The 23,167-nt window shown below is 43.6% G+C and overlaps 1 protein-coding gene across 2 annotated transcripts; it reads right to left on the bottom strand.

Moving 5' to 3' along the window:
* Positions 1 to 416: 416 nt before the first annotated feature.
* On the bottom strand, positions 417 to 22,187 carry ZBTB8B (zinc finger and BTB domain containing 8B). Of its 2 annotated transcripts, none has more exons than XM_010952156.3 (3): positions 12,373 to 13,396; positions 4,055 to 4,233; positions 417 to 1,042 (listed from the first exon to the last, which is right to left on the bottom strand). In XM_010952156.3, exons 1-3 carry the CDS (start codon positions 13,358 to 13,360, stop codon positions 725 to 727), a joined length of 1,485 nt encoding a protein of 494 aa, XP_010950458.1. In that variant the 5' UTR covers positions 13,361 to 13,396; the 3' UTR covers positions 417 to 724. The 2 variants fall into 2 exon arrangements, 1 of the variants encoding a protein (XP_010950458.1); XR_006723910.2 differs by lacking the exons at positions 417 to 1,042; positions 12,373 to 13,396 and adding exons at positions 18,138 to 18,613; positions 22,149 to 22,187 and having other exon boundaries at positions 4,101 to 4,233.
* Between the last annotated feature and the right edge of the window lie 980 nt (positions 22,188 to 23,167).

The raw sequence follows: 23,167 nt of genomic DNA on the forward strand, positions 1-23,167 counted from the left end.
GACTATTTTGTGTGTGCAGAATTGTCAAATACCAAGCCAGACAGGGAAACCACCAAGACCTGGGCTCACAGGCTCCCTTCCTAGGGTAAACTTAAAATTTAATTCAACAGGGCAAGTCAGAGTGACATAAGGAGCATTTCAGCTCATTTCCATGCTTGTCTGCACATAAATCACCCCCAGCCTTTAAAATTGCAACCTTAGATTTAGAAAGTTCCTTTTACAGTCATATAGCCAGATGGCCCTGCCTGCCTTATATCAGTGAAGCTTTCTCCTTAATACTTCCCAAGAAAAGTAAAGTATGGAATTCATTAGGAGAGGCTTGGCTGAGGTAAGGCTGATCTCAAAACTTAATATATTCTTGCCCACCTTTTCAGAGAAAGGGGCTGATGACACGAATGCAGAGAATTGAGACACTGTGAAAACAAGCATGGAGATTTTCTTATCTTTCTCCAAACCAGCCTTTGTGGCACAGCAGGAAAAACGGGAGGCCCCAGGGACGACCTTGATTCACTCAGAAAGCCTTCGCAAACCAGGGGCACCACACTAAAAAGTCATTAATCCTTTCAGTCACAAAATCCAACCTCCACCATGTAGTCTAACAGAAATGCAAATAATTAGCTGTGAAAAGATGTCCTCTCAAGGTCCCACAAAACTGGATGAAGGGTGGCTTTCAATCATAATTAACAAGAACAGATTCTAAACATTCTTCTCCACCAACTGACCGCTATGTAAGCGTCTCTCGACCTGACAGGTTGGGCCGAATTTGGGGTCTATCTCTAGAATCATCTCTGGTGGGCTCGTTTTCCTCACCAGATTCCACATAGACTGGCCAGTCATTGTCTGTGTCGCTCTTTTCCTGGCTCTCGGATGAAGCCTCCACCAGGCTGAGGTTGATGGGCATCGATTCGTCATCATCGTCGTGTGTGTCTGCAATGCAGGTGCAGCTGTCACACAGCCCAAAGCGCCGTAGCCCTGGCGACAGGTGACTCGTGAAGGTTCTTCTGCAGCCCTTGCAGATGATTGGACGGTTGGATCTATGGACCTAAAATCGCAAGCAGACGCAGTAAATGTCACAGAAAATGGACTGAGCCATGGCCTTCAAGGCCCCATGCAACATGGCCCCTGGCAGAGCCTCCAGCCTCATTTCTCACCATCCTCCCGCTTGCTCTCTCTGCCACAGCCTCAGCCTCACCAAGGTCCTTTCCACTCCAGGGCCATCAGACATGCGTGGAACGTGCGCCATCCTTCCCATTGCCACCCTTTTCCCCCTTACTAATGCCTTTCAAGGAAGTCTTCTCTGATGTTCCAGGCCAGATTAGATCCCCCAGTGGTATAGTCTCACCTATGCTTCTTCCTTTTTTTTTAACTTTTTTTTTTAACTATTTATTTATTTATTTATTTATTTAGAGGGGGGTGGAGAATTAGGTTTATTTATTTTTGCTGGAACTACTGGGTAATGAACTCAGGACCTTGTGCATGCTAAGCACGTGCTCTACCACTGAGCTATACCCTCCCCACTTCTTTGTTTTATTTCTAACAAATCATCGGTAAAATTCACTAGATGATATGCTCCAAGAGGTCAGGGACGATCCTCATTCATGTTCTCTGTCCTCTGTCACATTTGTTACTATACCCTAGTGTCTGGCACATAAAGGGTACTCAGTGAACCAATCAGGATTTTAGGCATGGTTACTTATGTGCCTTGGTTTGTTTAGTTATTAAGAAGGTAGATTTGCCGGACAGTGTATTCCCCAAACATGCCAGCAGATGCTTCACCTTTGACTTTTTCACTGACAAATGCATTCCTTACTTATGAAAAGAGCTTTGCATACTAGAAAAAACCTGATCTTCTACCCCATGCAGCTCCTTGTGAGGGCAGCAGCTCCAGGGGTCCCCTCTGTATAAGGAACTGTCTTTCTAATGTGTGCACTCTTCAGGAACTCTAGCCAAAAGTGGGTCTGTGAACCAATCAGAGCCTCTCTTTTAGAGAGTTCTGGATACAGGATACAGACAAGAGGCAGAGACAGAGAGAGGCTGATGCAGGAGAAGGGCCAAAAATGATACCCAGGTTGCTGGACTTGCCATTACATCCTGACCAATGTCCCTGCTTCTCATCTTCTGGGCCTCCTATGCTAAACCCCCAATACTTGAGCCAACCTGAGTGTGCATGTGACCCTTGCACCCCATTGGGGCCTTTGACTACCACCTCTTTGGGCTGCAGTAGACTGGACCTAGTACAAAGTGGAAAAATAGAGGGAATGAGGATTCCAACCAATGAAACATCTTAGAGGCACCCAGGGACCTCTTGCTGCCAAGATGGACTGGAGATATAATTTGGGGGGGAAAAAAGACAAACAAACAAAAACTTAAGACTCTGGGATAAGGCCATTCTCAGACAAGTGTGCTGGGGCCAGCCCTGACAGCTGAGGCAGTCAGTAACCTGGTACTTATCTTAAATCTGGATTCTTTCAAAACCATAATTCACATACCATAAAGTTCACCCTTTTAAAGTATACAATTCAGTTCTCTTTAGTATACTTATCAGGTTGTACAACCATCACCACCGTCTAATTCTAGAACATTTTCATGACTCCATAAAGAAAGTCTCTGCCCATTTACAGTCATGCCTCTCCCATTCCCACATGCCCCGAGCCACTGGTAACAACTAATCCACTCCCTATCTCCATGGGTCTCTGCCCACTTTGTACATTTCATATAAATGGAATCACATAACAGGTGGCCTTTTGTGACTGGCATTTTTCATGTAGCATAATTCTTTCAAGGTTAACCCATGCTGTAGCATGTATCAGGACTTCATTTCATTTTAAGGCTAAATAATAGTTCATCATATGGATGTACCATATTTTGTTTATTCATTCATCAATTGATGGACATTTGGGTTGTTTCCACTTTTTTGCTTAATATGAATCATGCTGCTGTGAACATCTGTGTACAACTTTTTGTGTGAATGTATGTGTTCAGTTCTCTTGGGTACATACCCACATGTAAAACTGTTGGGTCCTAAGGGTAATTTTATGCTTAACCTTTTGAGGAATTGCCAAACTGTTCTCCACAATGACTGCACCATTTTACATTCCCACCAGCAATGTATGAGGTTTCCAGTTTCTCCACATCCTCGCCAACACTTTGTTATTTTCTGTTTTTTGATTATAGCAGTCCTAGTAGGTGTGAACTGGCATTTCATTGTGGCCTTGATTTGCATTTTCCTAATGATGCTGAGTAGCTTTTCATTTGCTTATTGGCCTTTTGTTTATCTTCTTTGGAGAAATGTCTATCACATCCATTGTTTAATTGGGCTACTTGTCTTTTTATTGTTGAATTGTAAGAGTTCTTTATGTATTCTCATTATTTGATCCTTAGCACATAAATGATTCACCAAGATTTTCTCCCATTCTATGGCTTGTCTTTTCACATTCTTGACAGCATCCTTTGAAGTCCAAACTATTTTTTATGTTGGATTTTCCAAAGACTGGATTGCCTTGCTCAAAGATGATCTTAAATGCAATGCCTTTCTAAATGGCCTGAATGCTTTTTAGCAGGTGGCAATCACCCGCTCACATGGGAGACAGACACCTAGGCGGCAGCCAGCAGGAGGGGAGATCCCCTTGGATAGGGGTCCTCATTGCTGCCCACAAATAGCTCTATATACATGAGCAGCATACCTCTTCCTCACCCCGGGTTGGGTGGGAAATTGAGGATGCAGCTTATCTTTGGCATCATACCAGAGGGAACAGACTCACAATCCCCTATCTAAGCCCCAATGTTCTCTACCTTTTGACAGCCATCCCTGACTAGGATCTGAACTTTCTTCACTTTCCTCCTAAGCAGACTAGTCTGTTACCATATAAATTTTAATTCTCTCTAAGTGCTACCAACCCAGCTGTAACTTTGTAGTGGAAATACATATTTTAAATTCTCTGAAAATACCTCAGTGGACAGAGAAATGAAAGACAGGCTGGCTTTACCCTTACATTAGACAAATGTCATGAACCACCCTGGCTCTCCTGAGAAGACTGCCGGCTCCCACACTTACGCTGAGCGCGTGGCTCCGCAGATGCTCCTGTCGAGTGAACCTCTTGCCACAAGTCTCACAGGGGTAGGGCCGCTCCCCTGTGTGTGAGCGGATGTGCCGCTTAAGGATGCCCTTCTGTTTGGCAGTGTAGGGGCAGAAAGGACACTTGTGCAGCTTGATGGGCACCACCAGCACATCACCTAGGGAACCAAATGGATTGATTTAGCTGGACTGTACGCAGCAGCAACACCACCCTCCGATGGGTGGGATCCAGAGTAGGGGGATTCCACCCGCCCAGATGGAGAGGAAGGACCCCAACTACCAGCAGCTACAGCAAGACAATGTCTGAAGATTCCAACTCTGCCTGGCTCCCAATCAGCCAGAGGAGAAAGCGGGCTTCTGATATAAGGCTGCAAGGAATGCTGTAGAGCATCAGCTTTCAAACTTCTCTGTGGTTCACAGTTAGAAACATAGCTTACATTACAACCTTACAACACACATACCTGCATGTGGATAACTTGAAAAGCTTCCCCAAATAATACTCACTCTGATAATGTCTGTTCTCCTTGATTTCATTTTAGGAGACCCTGTTATAGACTGAATTGCATCCCCCCCAAATTCATACATTGAAGCCATAACCTCCAATGTGACTATATTTAAAGACAGGGCTTTTAATTAAAAAAAAAAGTTTACAAATAAAAAAAAAAATAAAGACAGGGTTTTTAAGGAGCTAATGAAGGTTAAATGAAGCCGTAAGGGTAGAGCTCAATCTGATAGGACTGCTGTCCTTATAAGAAGAGGAAGTGATACCAGAGATGGTTTTCTCTCCCTACTTGTGCAGAGGAAATTTCATGTGAGGACCAGCAAGAAGACAGTCGTCTGCAAGCCAGGAAAAGAGCTCTCGCTGGAAACCAACCCTGCTGGCACCTTGATCTTGCACTCTGAGCCTCCAAAACCGTGAGAAAACAAATTTCTGTTGTTGAAGCTACTTAGTCTGGGGTATTCTATTATGGCTGCTTGAGTTGACTAATACAGACCTCCTGAATTGACCTCATGACTCTCAAATGTTTGAAAAAACTCTGTTATGATGGATGGACCAGGATTCATGATTTCTTTGACAGTAGCTCCTAGGAATAGCTTCCAGGCATGTCTAGAAGAGGTTTGCTCTGATGCAGACCCTACATTGTTCGGAATTCATATTAACTCTATATATCTGAAATCATCAAATATCTAAAAAGTCACTGAAATCTTTTTCCAATTCTTTTATTTTTTCACCTTGTTCATACAACCACTAAGGTGACAACATGATTATCACTCACATGTACAGAAACTGATCCTTTCAAGTTTCCTGAGTTACCCTTTGGCCATGTTCCAAGATTTGTCTCCTCTCTCCATGCCCTTCAGGATTTTACGGACTTTGATTACATCATATCTTATATGAAGGCACTAGTAATTCAAGCTTTCCAGGCACAGAAACCTGGGTTCAAGTCCTGGCTCTACCACTTACTAGCTGTGTGACCTTGGACATCTCACTTGACTTCTCTGTGCTTTACCTTACTCATCTGTAAAATAGGGATGATAGTTCCCACCTCATAGTGTGAAGGAAAAGTTGGGATGGGCTAACAAGATAACTCACAAGTCTAAGAATGTGAAAGAAAAGCCGGGCTGGGCTAACAAGAAAAGCCAGGTTGGGCTAACAAGATAACTCACAAATCTAAGTATCGGAATACTGATCTGAGTTCTGCCGGACTAACTCGTAAATCTAAGTTAATTAGTGTTGGTTTGCTGATTCCCTGTTCATGTTTTTTTTGCTAGCCAGCTGGATTTTCAAAGAGATATATCTGGCTTTGGGATGTTGGTTTGCTGCCTCCCTGCCTCCACTTTTGTGATAATGATGCTGCTAAAGCTGTTCCATGCCTATTGGCCGAATACCCCAAGCTCGTACTTAACTCTATAAAACCTCACGTGCACGTCTTGGAGGTGCTCAGAGCTTCAGAGCAGAAGCCCTCTGAGCCCACCGGCATAATACATCTGAGTACTCCAGCCCTCCGAGTGGTGTTTGTTTCTTGGCTGGCCTGTCGTTTCCATAACAATAGGATTGTGGTAAGAATGAAATGGGGTAATGTCTACAGCACAGCAGCTGGTACATAGTCAGCTCTCATAAATGTCAGCCATTTTTGTCACCATCATTATTGCCTCGGTGTTTCTTTCCTGATCAAGCTGACCAGGCTCTTGGGGTCTCTCTCAATACTGGAGTAACTCCTTTTCTCCTGGACCTTCTCAGGACACCTAACTGGGCTTTACCTTTCCAGAGGTGCTGCCAAAAGTATGGCAAGCTGAATTGACAGTGAGAACCCAACATCCCCATGTAAGGGTGGGGATTTTTCTCTTTAGTTTCTAGTTCCCACCCTGATGATATCTAACATTTTGCATAATCTATAGTGACTCCGAAATCTGCTTCCCAGAATAAAAGAGGGAGCTCATGGCTCAGCACTGGACACACATGTTGGATTGTTTATTTCTCACTGATCACATTGGTGCTGAGATGCTCACTCCTTTGGCACCATGGCCTCTTCCCATGATTTATCCCCATCAGCCTGGCACTATACTATAACCTTCTTCTCGATTATCTGCAAAAACATTAAGTAAAATGGGTCCAGTGTTAATCCCTGGAAAAAAACAACTGTTGACTATTTCCCCATCAGAAAAGTATGAATTATTGCAACACTTTCCTTCCTCTCTTATAATCAGATTCTCCCAAAACAACAGCTCACTTGAATGCCTGTTACACACGAGGCTCTATGTCAAGGTTCATCTTTACCAAGACACCTGTTTCCTCACTCAAGAAGTTATGTCTAGCAGGAGAGAAAGATATGTAAACAAATTTATACAATATAACGTCACACATGCAAGGTTCAAAGTGATGGAGAAATGCACACAAGAAAGTAATGAATTCTCTCTTGGAGTTCAGAGAAGGTTTCACAGGAGAAGTGACCTTTGAGCAAAGTTTGTTTTTGTTTTTAATTAATTAATTTTAAGGGGGAGATAATTAGGTTATTTATTTTTTTAAATGGAGGTACTGGGGATTGAACCCAGGACCTTGTGCATGCTAAGAACACACTCTACCACTGAGCTATACCCTACCCCCAAGCAAGGTTTTAAAGGATGAATAGGAGTTACTGGGAGTTCAAGAAACAGAAAGGTGTCTCAGGCAGAGGAACAAAACATGCTTAGGCACAGAGGTAAATGAGAATATGGAATATAAAGCAGAGTGGAGAAAAATAAGGAATGAAAAAAAAAGGCAAGATCTTCCTTGTAAAGGTCACATTCATGCATTTATTCAACAAATTCATACTGGGTACCTACTCTGTGTCAGGTTGTGTTCTAGGCCCTGTGGCTACAGCAGTGGATAGAAAAGACACCAAAAATCCCTGCCTTTGTGATGTTGACATGTTAAGGAACTTGGACTGTGTTCTCTAACCATCTAGGGTTTTAAGCAGGGAAGGTACATGATGAGACTTGAATTTTAAAGGACCCCTCTGGGGATAATGCAGGGGAAGGATTTAAGAGAGGCAAGATTAAAGGCAGGAAGTCCAGGTAGGAGGGGGTGAGTGATAACATGAATTAAAGCCATGGCTGTGGAGGTAGGGAGGAGGAGATAGGTTTGAGAAGTAAAATTAACAGTAGTCGATGACCACACTGGGGAGGAGAGAGCAGGGAAGGAGAAGTTTCTAAATGACACTGATTCTGGGTTAGCTGACTTGGTAGGAGATGGTGGAATAAACGAGGCAGGGAACTTGGGAGGAAAACCAGGTACAGGATGAATGAGGAGGTCAGTTTGGATTTTATGATGTTTGAGGCAGGCTCAGAGCATCCATGGGGGCAATAGCTGGGTCAGACAGATAAATGTGGAGCTCAGAGAAAGAAGGGAAGAAGATAGTTTAGAGAGTCCTCAGCAGACTGGAGTGGTTGTTTTAACTGAGGCCTGGCTGTCCCGCAAGCACCCTGCTTCCCTTATCTCATTGCCTTGACACCCTGGACAGAGAAGGGTACTTCACTGTCATCTCCAGACCACTGTCCCTTCCTCCTTCCTTAAAAACCCAAAGATCTTTTGAAGCTCATACCACCAGATGATACTGCTACTCACCCCGGTTAGTCATCCAGGAGCCCCCAGTCGTCTGCTCATTCCTTGGAGGTTTGATCACCTTGCCTCCAGGCACGACACCTGGCATAATTCTTGATATGAATTGAAAATGACCCTTCCAACACCCTGACCTCTCTGTTCCTTGACTTCCTTTCTTCCACAGACCTTGTCCTCCACTCCACCTCAGCCATCCAATCCTACACAAAGAGCTCTCAGTTCTGCCTGCGTATTAGAATAACCTGGGAAGCTTAAAATTAAAAACAATACTGATGTCCAATCCCCGTCCCAAGCAAATGGATAAGGTGGGGCCCAGGCATCATATTTTTAAAGCACCCTTCCCTGTCTAATGTAGAGAGAGGGATGAGAATCATGGCCCCATACCTAGATATTGCCAATAACTGTATTCACTCCATAACCCACATTTCAAACACCCCACTTTCCAATCACCATCTTGCATCCTTCCAGCTTACCCCCATAGTGTTCCTTCTCCACTGGGATGCCCCAGCCATAGACTATATCATCATTTTACTGCCCTTCCCCTCCTCGATCCTCATTCCCCTCTTTCCCCAATTTAGTGCCTATAGTCCATCAATGAAATCACTCCTTCGCATACACCTTCAACTGCCTTGGTCCACTATCTCCCTCTATCCGCATTCATCTAGTTAAATATAACTCTCTGCCTATTGTGTAGGTGAAACAAGGCAAGCTAACATCATTGGGAAAAAAAATACACAGCTGTGTTCTGGTTGCACTTTGAATCCATCCAACCATCACCATCTGACTCCATTCCAGCCACACCAGCATCCTTCTGTTCCTTTTGTTCACTCGCCAAGTGTGATCCCACACCTGGGCCTTTGCATCTTGCTCTTCCCTCTGCCTGGAATGTTCTCCCTGATAACTGTACAGTTTGTGGTCTTACTCAAGGTTTCCGCTTAAAGACAACTTGTTAGAAAGACCTTCCTGGTCAACATTAAATAAAACAGCAGCCCTCCTCTCTCTACCAACCATTCCCCTGCTCCAGCTCTTCTTCATACTATACATGTATTTGTTTGTTTATTGTCCGGCTCCCTACACTAGAGTGTCAGCTCTGTGTGGACAAGGACTATCTTTTGTTCACTGTGATGAACAGTACCTGACATATAGTAAGTGCTCAACAAATTTCTGTCAAAGAAATGAATGAACAGAAATGATAAGATGTTAAAGAAGCAAGGCAATGGTGGAATGCTGACACACTGATACTTAACGACCCCATGATAAGGCTGGGAAGGAACGGGCAGAGGTAAGAGCAGTGGGTACTTCTGGTGTCAGAAGCCAGGGGAAGAAAGTATTTCAAGAAAGAAAGATCAGAGTTAACTACCAAGAGAGGTCAATTAAGGTAATACCTAAAAATCATTCATTGGATCAGCTCTGGAAATGTAGAGCTGACCTCATAACAGCGGTTTCAGGAGTGGGTGGGAGGTGGGGGTGGGAGCCAGACCACAGTGGGCTGAGAAAAGAATGGGGAGTAAAATAGTGGAGGTGGCCAACATAAAAAACTTTTCAAGAAGTGATGGGAAGAGCTGGGGTTGGGAGGTCCAGGGGAACAGAGATTATAAGAGGTCCATATGCTCTGATAGTGGCTACTAATGTCAGGGATGAGCAACGTGAATCCAGAACTATGATGACAGCCTCCCGACCATCTCCCTGCCCTGGCCGCCCATCTCTGCACCATCTTGTGCTAAAGCCAAATTAATCTCTCTCGTCCACTCCCAAACTCAGAATCTACCAAAAATTCCTCTGTGCCTACAGATAGCACCTCACCTCTTAGCATTTAAAGTTTTCCATGATCTGATTCCAGTTTCTCCCTCTGTCTTCTCTTCTTAACCTCAGATGCCACATTTTTTAAAATTTAAATATAATAATTGATTTACCACATTGTGTTAGTTTCAGGTATGCAACGAAGTGATTCAGATATATATACATACACACATATACATTCTCTTTCAGATTCTTTTCCATTATAGTTATTACAAAATATTGGGTCTAGTTCCCTGTATTATATAGTAAGTGCCTGTTGTTTATTTTATATATAGTAGTGAGTACTCAGATGCCACTTTCATGAAGCCTCTCTAATCTACCAGTAGGAAGCCAGTTCTGCTTTTGGACTGCTGTGAAACTCACACCTCCATCTGTCTTCCAGCCCTAATACCTTTTTACCATGTGGTGCTATTTTCACGTCTTCGCTCCTCTAAGAACCCCCTCAGTTCTTTGAGAGCTGGATCTATGCCTGATTTATCTCTGTATCTTCACAAGCAAGGTGCTCAAATACTTGAGCAAATAAATGAATGACCAAACAAATCAGTCCTACTCTGTGCCTTGGCACTTGTAATAAATTTACCCTAGAGCCATGTGAATGGAACCAAAACCTGGCAGACAACAGCATGACCAGTGGCCAGGGTGGCTGCCCTGCTATCACAGGCCCCTGTAGTTGGAAAACTGGCTTTATAGACTGACAGATGGACTTGGGTGAAAGTGGTGTAGAGCTCAATTACTATTTCTTGGTACTTGGGCTTATAGGCAGGGGGTTGAGAGATGAAACCAATGTACTGAAATCCTCTACCCGCTTGTGCTGCCTTCGCACTTTGCTTTATGAGTGAAGTGAAGCCAGCCCGAGTTTCTGGCTTTAGCTGTGTCACTCACCAGTTCGGCATTCTTTTTTTTTTTAACTTTTTTTTTTAAATTTTCAATGGAGGCACTGGGGATTGAACCCAGGACCTTGTACATGTCAAGCATGCACTCTACCACTGAGCTACCCCACCCTCTGCATTCTTAAGAAATGCACTAAACCCTCTGGGTCTCAGTTTCTCCACACATCCTCTGCCAAGTTCACGGGGCATTATGAGGATCTAATGGATGGAAAATGGCAGACACAGTCAGTGAAGTGCTTCTATACACATGGGAATTAGATTCGAACAAGTTCCCATACTGTGTTCACTGAAAACAGCCACTACCTTGTAAATGCTGGTTAAGCCATTGTCTCTGAGGACCAGAAACAGTATTTTCAAGTTTTTCAGGTTTTAATCAGACAATCAGAGCATTCTTGTTTTGTTTTTTTTTTTAAGTGAAATTAAAAAGTCTCGGGGGAGGGAATAGCTCAGGTAGAGTGTGTGCTTAGCATGCACGAGGTCCTGGGTTCATTACATCCATTAAATAAATAAATAAATAAACCTAATTACTTCCCCTCAAAAAACAAAACAACAACAAAAAAAGTCTCAAGACAGTTTCAGTTTTCCTGGGTCTCTCCTATATGTATATGTTATTAAACTTTTGTTTGATTTTCTCCTGTTTAAAAAAAAAGTCTCAAGACAGCTATTTAGTAGTGAATAAAAGCAGCTGATCTTCCCTTAACGTGATGGAGTTTCACTGCTCAATACTGAACGGTGAATTAGAAATGTGACTCATTAATTTCTTGGCTTGAGATTCTAGAAGCCATAGGGTACTGTCACCAGTAAGGTGACAGCCAAGTCTATTTCTATCGCCTACAAAACAATTTACAACACAATCATCTCATTTGTTAAGAAGAGTTAACCACTTTAACTCATCTCTCAGAATTGTTCAGGCAAACAACTAACTTCTCTTAAAACACAAAAACCTACCAAATAACATAAGAAATCTGCTCTCAGGACACCAAATCCAACTCTAAAATATTCTCAAGTAGATGACACCATCAAGTATGACATGTTACCTGAGTGTCTACACGTGTCAGTAACCATGGTTGACACAAAGGAGAATAGAACATGTTATCATAGGTGAGGACCTTTTCATTTGGTCCTCAACCCTGTGAGAAAGGCAAAGTGAGGGTGATAATCTTCTGAACAAAATTCAGAAGTTTTGGTTCAAAGAAGGGGACCTTAACCAAGGTCCCCCTGCTAGTTAGTAGAAGAGAACGGGTTCTTTCCATGTCCCCAAACTGCACTCAGCATGCTTATACTCTAGTTGTAGAGGTAAAAGACAAACATAGAGGAAGAGGCAATGCCCTGCACACAGCAGGTACTCAATTAATACCTATTGGCAGTGGTGGCAGCGATAATGTGGTGATAATGGTGGCAGCAGTGATGATGGTAGTGACTATGACGATGATGAGGATGATGGCGGGAGACCATAAGGCACACAAGCTAAATGACAGGCAAAGATGATGGATGCTCATGGAGCTCACCTGAGTCCTCTCCATACCAGTCAGTCTGCGCATCCATCATGGAACTCATGGCTACGCCCACACCATCTGGCCTTCCTTCCAAACTGCGAGGAAAGTGATTGTCCGCATCCTCTTTGCTCTGGATGGCACTGTTGCGCAGGAGTGCCTCCAGGAATTGCTTCACGTGGTGGTTACTATAAGCCAAGTCAACAGCCGGGCCACTGGGCAAAGCCTCCTCTACGTGGGCCAGGCTCAGTGGGGCAGCATACTTCTGCAGCTGTCCCCCAGCCTCCACCTCCACTTCGTCGGCATTGAACTCCACCTTGGGCTCTATCTGTTTGGGCAGGATCAGGAGGTCACTGTCCCCTGAGCCACTGCCCTGGCTGTCTTTCGCCACCAGTTCCAGAGGGTGGCAGCCTCTGCAGTCACCACAGGAGGACTCTGTTGGACTGTCCATACTCTCTTCCCCCTCAGCTGGAGAGACCAAGCTCTTGATATCACAGGAAGTCCCTTCCCTGCCTGAATTGGGGCTTCCACTGTCCACCTGATGAGCCGCTGCTGCAGCCGCTGCCGCCGCCGCAGCCGCTGCCGCCGCCACTGCTGCGGCCACAGCAGCCTCCTTCTCCATCTTTCGGCAGATGTCAAGGGATGATCTGATGTACGTCTTGCAGAAGTTCACCACGTCGTTCATCTGCAGGTAGCTGGCAGCCGACATAACTTCAATCACGTTCTCCCCACACAAATCCAGTTTCCCAGAATAGAGGAAGTCTAAGATGGTGGAGAAGGCGTCGGAGGTGACAATGTCCAAGGAGGCGGTGCTGTGCCGCCCGCTGTCCTGGATATAGTGAATGAGCAGGGCTCGGAAGTAGCCACTGTTGGCAAACAAGATGTTTCTGTGGGCCTTGAAGATCCGCCCTTCCACAATGATGCTGCAGTCACAGAAAAAATCCCTCTGTCGCTGTTCATTCAACTCCCCCAAGAGCTTGGCATAATAGGATTGCATCTCCATTTCTCCACCAGCTGCTGCCACGCGGGAGTACTGTGGATCTCTGCCAAGATTTTTTTTTTTCGGTTAATTCACTTATCCCCACCTTACAAATAAAATGTTCATTTTTTTTTCCCTTTTAATTCTTCTAAAAACCCTGGTTCAATAATGTCTATAATATGAGCTGTTTGGGATCTAACAAAAATCAAAAGTTGTCTAACTGGGTTAACTGTTCAAAAACAACTATAGCTAACCGTATATAAGCACAGTACTTAGTGTTTTACATGGGTTCCTTCAATGAATTTTTATAAAAATATTATAAATATTTTTATAAAAATATTAGTACTTACTTGTACTCTCCATGGATTGTAATGTTAAAGGAGGCATTGTAAAATATTGTGTAAATATCCTTCTGTTTAGAGAAAGATGCCAATTATGAAAAATTACTAATACACTGACAGAGAAGAAATAGTTCCTAAGAAGATATAGGGTCTTCTTTTCCTTTAGCTAGTCTCCTTTTTTTGTATTGTAAGTACTAATATTATACTTAAAATGTTGTACTTACTAATACTGTACTCATGAGACTTAGAGAGTATAGGAAATGATCCAGCCATAACAGAAACAAGACTCAAAACTAGGTTGGTTAACCTCCAGAGTTCATGCTCTTAGGAATTACATTCTACTTTCTTCAAGGCTCAAAACAGAGATAATACCTGAATCTAAGAATTACAGTTCAGTCTCCAATGTCCCAGTACAGAACTTAGAGACTGACCCGTACGGTCTCAGCTCACACCTATTACCATAAGTTTGTGGAAACATTTGGTGGATGCCTGGGCTAGCCAGCATGCATTCTCCATTCTTATGGTTTTAGTGCTCTGTTTGGCTTTGGTGGAATCATCCTTGTCCCATCTGTGCCCAATGTGCTTTGCATAAAGCTGGCACCATCTCCAGGCTCCAGATGTGTAAGATGTCACACAGGAGAAAACCATCAACATAGCTCACCCTCTGACCACAGTGATTGGCTCAGAAATGGCCATGTACATGGTCAGAGCCAATGAAAAGCAATGAAACATTTGCTGGGGGTTCCAAAAAAGCGCACTCTCTGCTCTGTGGGCATGTGGGATGTGAGGATGCTGCTGCCACATCACAATGGGAACCAGTCTAACAAGGATGACAGTCCAGCTCAGGCAGGAGCAACAGATGGAACCCAGGGACACCATCTGAGCCCCAGCTCATGCTGTGCCAAATGCCAATTAAGTCCCTTTTTGCTTTAGCTGGTCTGAGTTGGATTTTCTATATCTTGTAACTGAGAGACTTCTAACTCATTGACTCCACAACCCTTGGTTCTCTCCTCTGTATTTTTATGTTCTGGCCCTTCTCTGTCAGGGAATTAAAAGCCTTTTGAAGGCATATGCCATGCCTTATTTGATTTAACTTCCCCCACAGCACCAGGCAGAGTGTTTTGGACAAAGCAGGTTTGCTAAATACAAAGGAATACTCCTTTCTTACAAGCTGCTGAGTAGAACAAGTATAAATAAAGTTTAAAATCCTTCTACTAGTGAGGAAGACAGATGCTGACCTTCTTCCCTGAGCTCTCTCCTCCATCTTGTCCCATCACACAAACCGTATAGCCATCCATCAACTTACCCTTTTACTTATTGACCTACTGAGCTCAGAGAAGTTCCTACATCATCTCCACCTACTGGAATCCCAAAAGGCCTGGTTAAAGCTGCCAAGCACATCTAACAACTCTTCAGCACCCTTCCTTTCTACAAATGGAACACAACTACCTCATCCAACCAGAAATGAAGCACCTCCTCCCCGCAGAAAGAGTCTTTTCACTGGCAAAATAGATCCCTCAAGGCCTAAGAGCTAACTGAATAGACTTTACTTATAAAAGACCAACAATAACCTTATTAAATGGCAATTTACATCTACTTTATACATATTTATAACAAGTGATGCATTAAGTTTAGGAACTAGAGAACCAATTAGGAAAAAAGTAGAGGAGCTTCTATAAGCAAGCAAAGTGACAAACTTAAAAATGAGAACTGACAGCCAGGAAAAGGTAAAAAAAAAAAAGTTATAAAAATTAGACCTAGAAATTTTTTCAAAATATTAGCCTGAGGCCACTTAGCTAAGGATATTAAATGCTCTTACATATTCAAAATGGCCTAAGGACATCACTAAATTATAGCCCAGGGATATAATTGATGGGCCTAAATCATGAAGATGATTCTTATATTCAATTTAAACTCATGGAAGTTATAATTTTGGGACTTTTTTCATCCAAAGTAGTTAAAATTAACATTTTGGTTCAGAAAGGAAGAGAACTGTCAGATATCTGAAAATTTCTACGCTTCCCAAATAAATCAACACTAAGCATTCTCATAAGACTAAGGTAAGGTTTCACTGTCACTCTCACTGCTTCCAACTGCTCCAGCAAAGCATTCCTGCCACTGCATTTGACAATCAAAATATTAAGGAAAAACAAGATAAAGGAGGATACTACATTTAAATACTACATCCTATTCTTCCTCAGAACTGAAAGAAAATCTATCAGACTGGTAAAATCACATTTTTCAACGTAATAATAATCACTGTTGGTGGAAAGGTAATTTGGAACACCATTTTAAAGGGGAATTTGGCAATATTTATCAAAATTTCAAATGTACACATCTTTTGCCCCCAAATTTCATTGCTAAAAACTTACTCTTTTGGATGTATTCCCAAAAGTATATCAAATCATAAGTTCAGAGATGTTCATCACACCAGGTTTTTGTACTAGCACAAAAGTAGGAAATAATCTGAATGTCCACCAGTAGGAAATAAGTTAAATCAATGAGCTACATTCACACAGTGGAATACTATGCAATCATGCTTTTAATGAGCTAGAGTTATGTGTCTTTGTGTGAAAAGGTCACCAAGATATATTACGGAAAAAAGGCAAGATGCAAAACAAACTGTACAGTATGATCCCATCTGTGTATACACTTCTGCTGGTATATGTAAGAATTCTTTTTGAAGGTTATATAAGCAAGAGTTAACAACAGATATCTTTGAGGAGAGGGACAAGGGGAAAGGGTGTGTGGAAAGACCTTCACTTTTCATTTATAACTTTTCTGTACTGTTAGGATCTTTTACTGTGCACACATATTGGCTTTTTTTTTTCTTTCCTTTGCAGCAAAGAAGAAAAAGGAAGATGGGACAGAGGGATAAGGAGTTGGAAAATCAGGGAGATAAATACTAAGTAGGTACAATACTTCTTAACTTGTAGAATGCTCTTATCTACAGGGCCTCCTCCCAGGGCACTGGCATTTTTCACTGGAAGTGCACCTTTCCACCAATACTACCCAAAACCCATTTCCTGGGGTTTTCTCTCTACAAACATTCTAGATTCTACTGGGTCATATAAACATTTCCTGGTTTTACAAAAGCCTATCCACATACATTTTTCAAACCTTTCTCCAATCCTGCATTTGGCACACGTGGAAATATTTATTCACATCAATCCCACATGTGTTCAGTGCTCTGCATCCCGAGAGATGCTAAGGATCACCACTTCTCTCTGAAAGAAGCTCTCGGGGTATACTGCTCCCAGAAGTACATTTATCCACTCTCTGGCAGAGACCCTCCCAACCTTCCCAACAGTTCCAATTCAATTCAACAGTTACTGGCTATATGCAATGCCTGACACAAGGAAGATGCCAGGAGTAGAAAAATGAACGAAGTACAGTGCATGTCCTCCAGGAGAGGGCAGATGCCAACACTACCACCTGCAACAAATTCCCATGTTCCCCTGAGGGGATCACAGGACTGTCTTCGTTGCAGCACCAAAATAAGCTCTGAATTCCACCCACAAACTCTTTCCAACAATATTCCTCTAGTCTCACCAACAGGAGAATAATGAAAATCTGCTCATCAATTGTTAGACTTTTCTGAGCACTACTCCTCAGCAAGCACTGTAAAAAGTACTTTAGAAGCATCAATTACTTTTAACTTCACAATAATCCAGTGTGGTAGACAAAATCATTACATCTTCTTTTTCAGAGGAGGAAATTGAGGTTCAAATCTACAGGTAACATGCTCAAGCTGGGATTGGAACTGACACCGGTTTGAGTCCAAATCTGACATCCCTAACCACTATGCCAATCTGACTCCCTGAAACCTCCAGGACACTGTGAGAAGGGTTGGAGATGTCACTCCTTTCCCCAGTGCACAGAGTGGAGGGGAACGACTCTGAAGAATTTCTGCTTCTGTAGAAAGTATTTCAGGGTCAAATGCATCTTTGATTCACTTGCCAAACTGCTCGAAAAGCAAGGGAATCTCCCCCGTCGGGAGCCAGACCACCCTGCAGAGATCACCAGAACCCGTTGCTAGACACGTTTTTTGGCCCCCGAGGGTGGGAATCAAGGCCTTGCCCCTCCCGTGGCCTCCCGCGGAAAAAGTGACCATCGCTGCGATGTCCACTGCCCCAGCCCGGCCGAATCCTCGCGCACTGGTACCATCAGAAAGAGCGCGCCCAAACCACGAGCTGGACGACGCCGGGGGTGGGGGCAGCCCAGTGCCAGAGAAGGAGGCAGACCTGCCGCCGCGCCGCCCCTCCCCACGTCGGAGGGGAGGGAGGTGGTCAGTCATCCAGCGCGGGTTCCCCCTGGGATCTAGGGAGTCGCCAGGGCTGGGAGGTCCGAGGGAAGCCGACCGAGACGGGCATCCCTGCCCGCTGCCCCACTCTCCGGGCGCCCCAAATCCTCCCCACGTCAATGAAAGCGGTAGCTTGAGCCCGCTTCTCGGCTCTCACCTTCCAGCGGGTTCCAGCCGCTCCGCCGCCGAGCTATGCTCACCGACACGCCCCCCTTTCATTCACCTGTCGCCCCCTCCGGTGAGAAGCTGGGTGGCTGACCAATCATAGGTGTGTCTGGGTTCAGGAAGGCGGGCCCTTTGGCCAGCAGGTTGGTCAATGGCGCCGGCGCCCCCTTAGGATGATGCGCTCTGAAGGCTCTAATGCTCGCGTGGTGATGGGAGTTGTGGTCTCACTGTTCATTTTTCGGGCAAAAATATAGTGGACAAAACTACAAGTACCAAGATGCCAAAAGGAGCAAGGACCAGAGTTTGCAAAAGGCTGGAGCTTGGTTCGGTCTTGGGAGTCCCACTTGAGGGACCTGCGAAGTGTCGGTCTCTTTGTTCGGAGAGCTAAAAGCACGTTGTGCATATGAATACAGCCTGGAGAATAAGAGCTCCGACCTGTCAGTCCGCGGGCACTCTCCGCAAAAAATTCTGGAAATGAGAGAAAAGATTTAATCTACTCAACAGGTTTTTCTTGAGCACCCGCAACAGACTCTTCCACTGAAAGGCTTTCAAGTTTATATACACAAGTGAAACTGTTAAACAGCACTATGTACATGTTGCTAAGTAACCGTATAGGCACGTTTTGGGGCAGCTGTAAAATAGACAAACCAGATTACCGCTCTCAGAGAGTTTAGTTCTAATGGGGGCGGGGGGTGCGTTTGTTGGGGCTGCTGTAACAAAGTACCACAAACTGGTTTAAACAACAGAAACTTATTGTCTCACAATTCTGGAGACTAGAAGTCCGAAATCAAGGTGAAGGCGAGTTTGGTTCTTTTGAGGGCCATGAAGGAAGAATCCATTTCAGGCCTCTCTCCTTGACTTGTAGATGGTCTTCTTCATGCTCACATAGTGTTCTCCCTGAATACATCCCTGTGCCCAGATTTCCCCTTTTTTATAAGGACACTAGTCATATTGGATTAGAGGTTCACTCTACTCCAGTACAACCTCATCTTAACTAATTACATCTGCAGCAATCCTATTTCCAAATAAGGTCACCTTCTGAGGTACTGAGGGTTAGGACTTCAACACAGGAATTGGGACGGTGGTGGGGGTGGGGAGTGGCTGGACACAATTCAACCTGTAACAGGGAGAGATGGCCAATAGATAACTTAAAAAAGGAAACAGATGAAGTGCATGGCAAAGAAAACAGGGTGCTGAAGCAACAAAGAATGATTCGGTGGCTAGGCTAGGTTGAGGGTCAGGAATGGCCTCTCTTCTTTGGTGACATTTCAGCTGATACCCTAATTAGGAGGAATGAACCATGCTAAGCTTAAACAGGGGAGCATTTCAGGGAGAGGAAGAGCTAGTACAAAGGCTCTAAAACAGAAACAAGAAGATGGCCCCTGGGGTGAGGTGGTGGATGACAGGCAGACCAGCTTAATGGGCATGCAACCTGTGTGATCTCAGTGACAACCACAGCTGCATGTTCAAGGCCATGGAACCTATATGGACATACCCAACTACCAAATTGTATACATTAACTAGATTTGATTTCTGTTTTGGAAAGATGGGGAAAGGCTATAACCCTTCACTAAGACCATCTATATTTCTCCACAGAGCAGGAGGGACTGGAATAATTGCAAATGTAATGTACCTGTAGCTACCCTGGCAAGTCTGAGCATGCTCTGAGGTCAGGAAAAGACCACCAACAAAACCTCTCCAAGTCAGCGTTCAGGCAGCCCTGGCAATGAGCAAAAGCTTCTGATGCTCAGTCTCTTAATGAGCAGCAACAATGCTGGTGCCCCAGGATTTGGGATGTGTGTTGCCTATTACAGGGGCCACTGATGAGACGGTGATCGTAGAATCTGCCACAGTGCTGAGGTTAAAAACAGTGACAATCATATTCTTTCCAGCATAATCTCTGCATTTACTGTGGCCAGCCCCTGTCAACACCTGTCTTAGTGAGAACACAAAACTCATTGGAGAATGTTCCCACTCTATTCCTTCTCCAGAGGAACTTGTGTAGGATGGTAATTACTCCATCTCTGCACAGTCCACTTCTTTGGATACCCACATCCACACTCATTCTTCTTCCCAAACATCAAACATGTTCATGTCCTCCCTAACAGACCATCTAAAGTTCTATCCAGTTACTGCATCTTACTCAAAGTCTCTGTGTGATGTGCAGTCTTCTCTATCAAGTCCAGATGTGGAAAACATTATCTGCCTATCATCTACTCCCAATCTACAATGGTAAAGAAAAATACAGGAAACCTGCAGAAGTCATGGAAATTGTCCATGGCAATTGTTAAAACCTCTGGAGCAGAAACTGTGAGGATTCCCTGCCCAGTCAGTATTGTAAATTCTTGAGTCCACCAGCCAGCCAGCCCCTGGATCTCTTCTCTGGAAGAATCTTCTTAGTCTGTTGTTTTCTGTGTCCACATCTGAGGTGGACATTGGAGAAAATGTCCTTCTTGGCAGCTACCCAGCTGTTCTGGTTATTAATCTATTGTCTCTCAGCTCCAAATCCACCCTCTAGGCTCCACTTTGTGATGCTGGGGCTGAGACTCAGAAAACCACAGTTCCTTTTTGCCACCTGCCAATATGGAATACCCGAGGGAGATAGCAATTCTGGAAGAGGTTGAAGGGATATCCTTCTTCCTGTCTACTTCCTGTTCCCCCATCATCACCTTGGCAATGATTTTTCACTCTGGCAGCTACAGTTTGTTCCAGTAGCAGTGATTGATTTTGGTTTGTACTTTTCTGACAATCATAGAATCTATTTCATTGTGCCTCCCTCAGAAACACCAGTCACTTCAAGCAGCCTCTTCTCAGAGATCTGGGTTCCAGCTAGGGTTGCCAGATTTCACAAAGAAAAACACTGGACACGAGTTAAATCTGAATTTCAGATGAACTACGAATAATTTTTTAGTACACGTATGTCCCCTGCGATATTTGGGACATATTTACATATAAAATAATTCATCGTTTATTTGAAATTCAGATTTAACTGGCATCCAGTGTTTTTCTTTGTGAAATCTTGCCAACCTAGTTCCTAAATTGAACTTCTAAATTGAAGTGATTCCACCCCCTCCCCTACGATGCCCCAGCGGTAGGTAGGGGTGGTAGTTATTTCTTGCAGTTACTCTCTTTGTGATACTTTAGTTTGTCTTTTTTGCCTTTGTGGTTCTCTATCATCTGCTTAACAATTATTTATATTAAACTCTCTCTCTTAAAAGAATTGATATATTTTCTGCCTCCTGATTGGATCCTGATTGATAAACCAGCAGAGCCCACTTCCTGGCGGTGTGGATTTTGGGACCCTGGAATGGCCTCAAATACAATCCCTCAAAAATGTAGTAGGGCTTTAGTCTCTTTGCTTCCTGTAAACTTGTTTCCATATGTAAACAACTATAGCCAAAATGCTCCTCTAGAATTGTTGGCTCCTTATTGCTGACTTCTGATCTCTGCCTATCAACCTCTCTCTTAACTTAATGGCCACTGCCATAGAAACAATATATGAGCTCATTCCTGAGGGCTGGCAGGTGAAAAGTGCTTTTAAAAAGTCTGGGAGCCACAGTCTTATCTCCTTCCAAAGTAAGCACTTTGCTGCCATCACTATTAACTTGTCCAATTTGGGATACAGAAGCAGATGGCTTTTTCAGCTGCACGAGGGACAAAATTATGGGGTTCTAGTCAATTTAGATTGCAGGCTTTAGGCAGAGTTCCTTCCTTAGTAAAGCTATGCTCCAATCATCTCTTCTTGCAAACTGGCTGGCTCTACTGTGAGTTCCTCTTTCTATCAAAGGACTTTGCTAAATGTAGCAAGAAGGAGCCAGCACACCCCAACAATCTGCATTTTCATACCACTGCCCCTAAAGCTACTGCCTCAGCCAGCTTATGATCTGCTTTCCAAGATAAGACAGGCAATATTGGGAATAAATATTATACTTCTATATTTTAAAAGTCACCTGTTTTCCAGTCTCCAAAAATCTGTTTCCTCATTGCCCCCAGAAGAACTTACCTTCTCCCTGAATCCATCTCCGTTAGGTTCCATTTCCTGCAGCAACAGATATGAAATTCTGATTAAAGTAGGAATTGTATGTAATAGAGACCTGAAAAACCTATAACTTAAATTCTGGATTTAATTTTTCTAGTAAAATGAGAAGTCCAGAGGTAGGCAGCCAGGCCTGTGTAGTTCAGGAAATCATCAGGGACTCAGGTTCTTTTTGTTATCCTGTGTGTCATCTAGCGCACAGCTTTCATATTCAAGATTCCCTTGGGTCATAGGATAACTGCTGGAACTCCAGTCATTAAAGCCAAGCTCCAGGAAGGAAGAAGGGGAATGTAAAGGAGCAAGAGACATATACTAACTGAGTTAGCTCACCTTGTAAAGTTTTCCTGGAAGCCTTACCCAGTAATTCCTACTTAAGTTTTGTTAGCCAGAATGTAGTCATGTGGCCACTCCTATCTGCAAGGGAGACTAGAGAATGTAATTTCTTAGCTGGGAGTACTGCTGTCTCAGGGTTGTGTTAGTAAGAAAGAAAGTGGGAAATGAATATTGGTAAGCATATCTCAGCTGGTGGGATCAGCACTGACAGAGGATACTAGAGCGTAGCCCACTAGCCATGAGCGTCCCACACGCTGTGGGCATCAGTTAGTATGTTTAAAGAAAGCATGGATGACAAGCAAAAATCAGTTTTGATTCTATATACCAGCAATGAACAATCTGAAGAGAAAACTAAGAAAACAATTCTATTTATAATAGCATCCAAAAGAATAAAATACCTAAGAATAAATGTAATCAGGGAGGGGAAAAACTTGTATACTGAAAACTATCAAACATTGCTGAAATTAAAGAAGACCTAAATAAATGGAAAGACATTCCATGTTTACAGATTAGAAGACTTAATATCATTAGGATAACAATTCTCCCCACCCAAAAAAACCCCCCCAAAACTATAGATTCAACACAATCTCTATTAAAACTCCAGGGAGGGGGGTGGGAAGGGATAGACTGGGAGTTCAAAATTTGTAGATTCT

Source organism: Camelus bactrianus, chromosome 13 (genome assembly GCF_048773025.1).
Source record: "Camelus bactrianus isolate YW-2024 breed Bactrian camel chromosome 13, ASM4877302v1, whole genome shotgun sequence".
NCBI classification, from domain to species: Eukaryota; Metazoa; Chordata; class Mammalia; order Artiodactyla; family Camelidae; genus Camelus; species Camelus bactrianus.

What these genes read in the sequence shown, in the direction of transcription:
- ZBTB8B (XM_010952156.3), bottom strand. Translation starts at nt 13,360, where the DNA reads ATGGAGATGCAATCCTATTATGCCAAGCTCTTGGGGGAGTTGAATGAA. An exon ending in CTGGTATGGAGAGGACTCAG is followed by an intron (nt 4,234 to 12,372) that starts GTGAGCTCCATG and finishes TTGGTTCCCTAG; the next exon opens with GTGATGTGCTGGTGGTGCCC. An exon ending in TGCGGAGCCACGCGCTCAGC is followed by an intron (nt 1,043 to 4,054) that starts GTAAGTGTGGGA and finishes TTGCGATTTTAG; the next exon opens with GTCCATAGATCCAACCGTCC.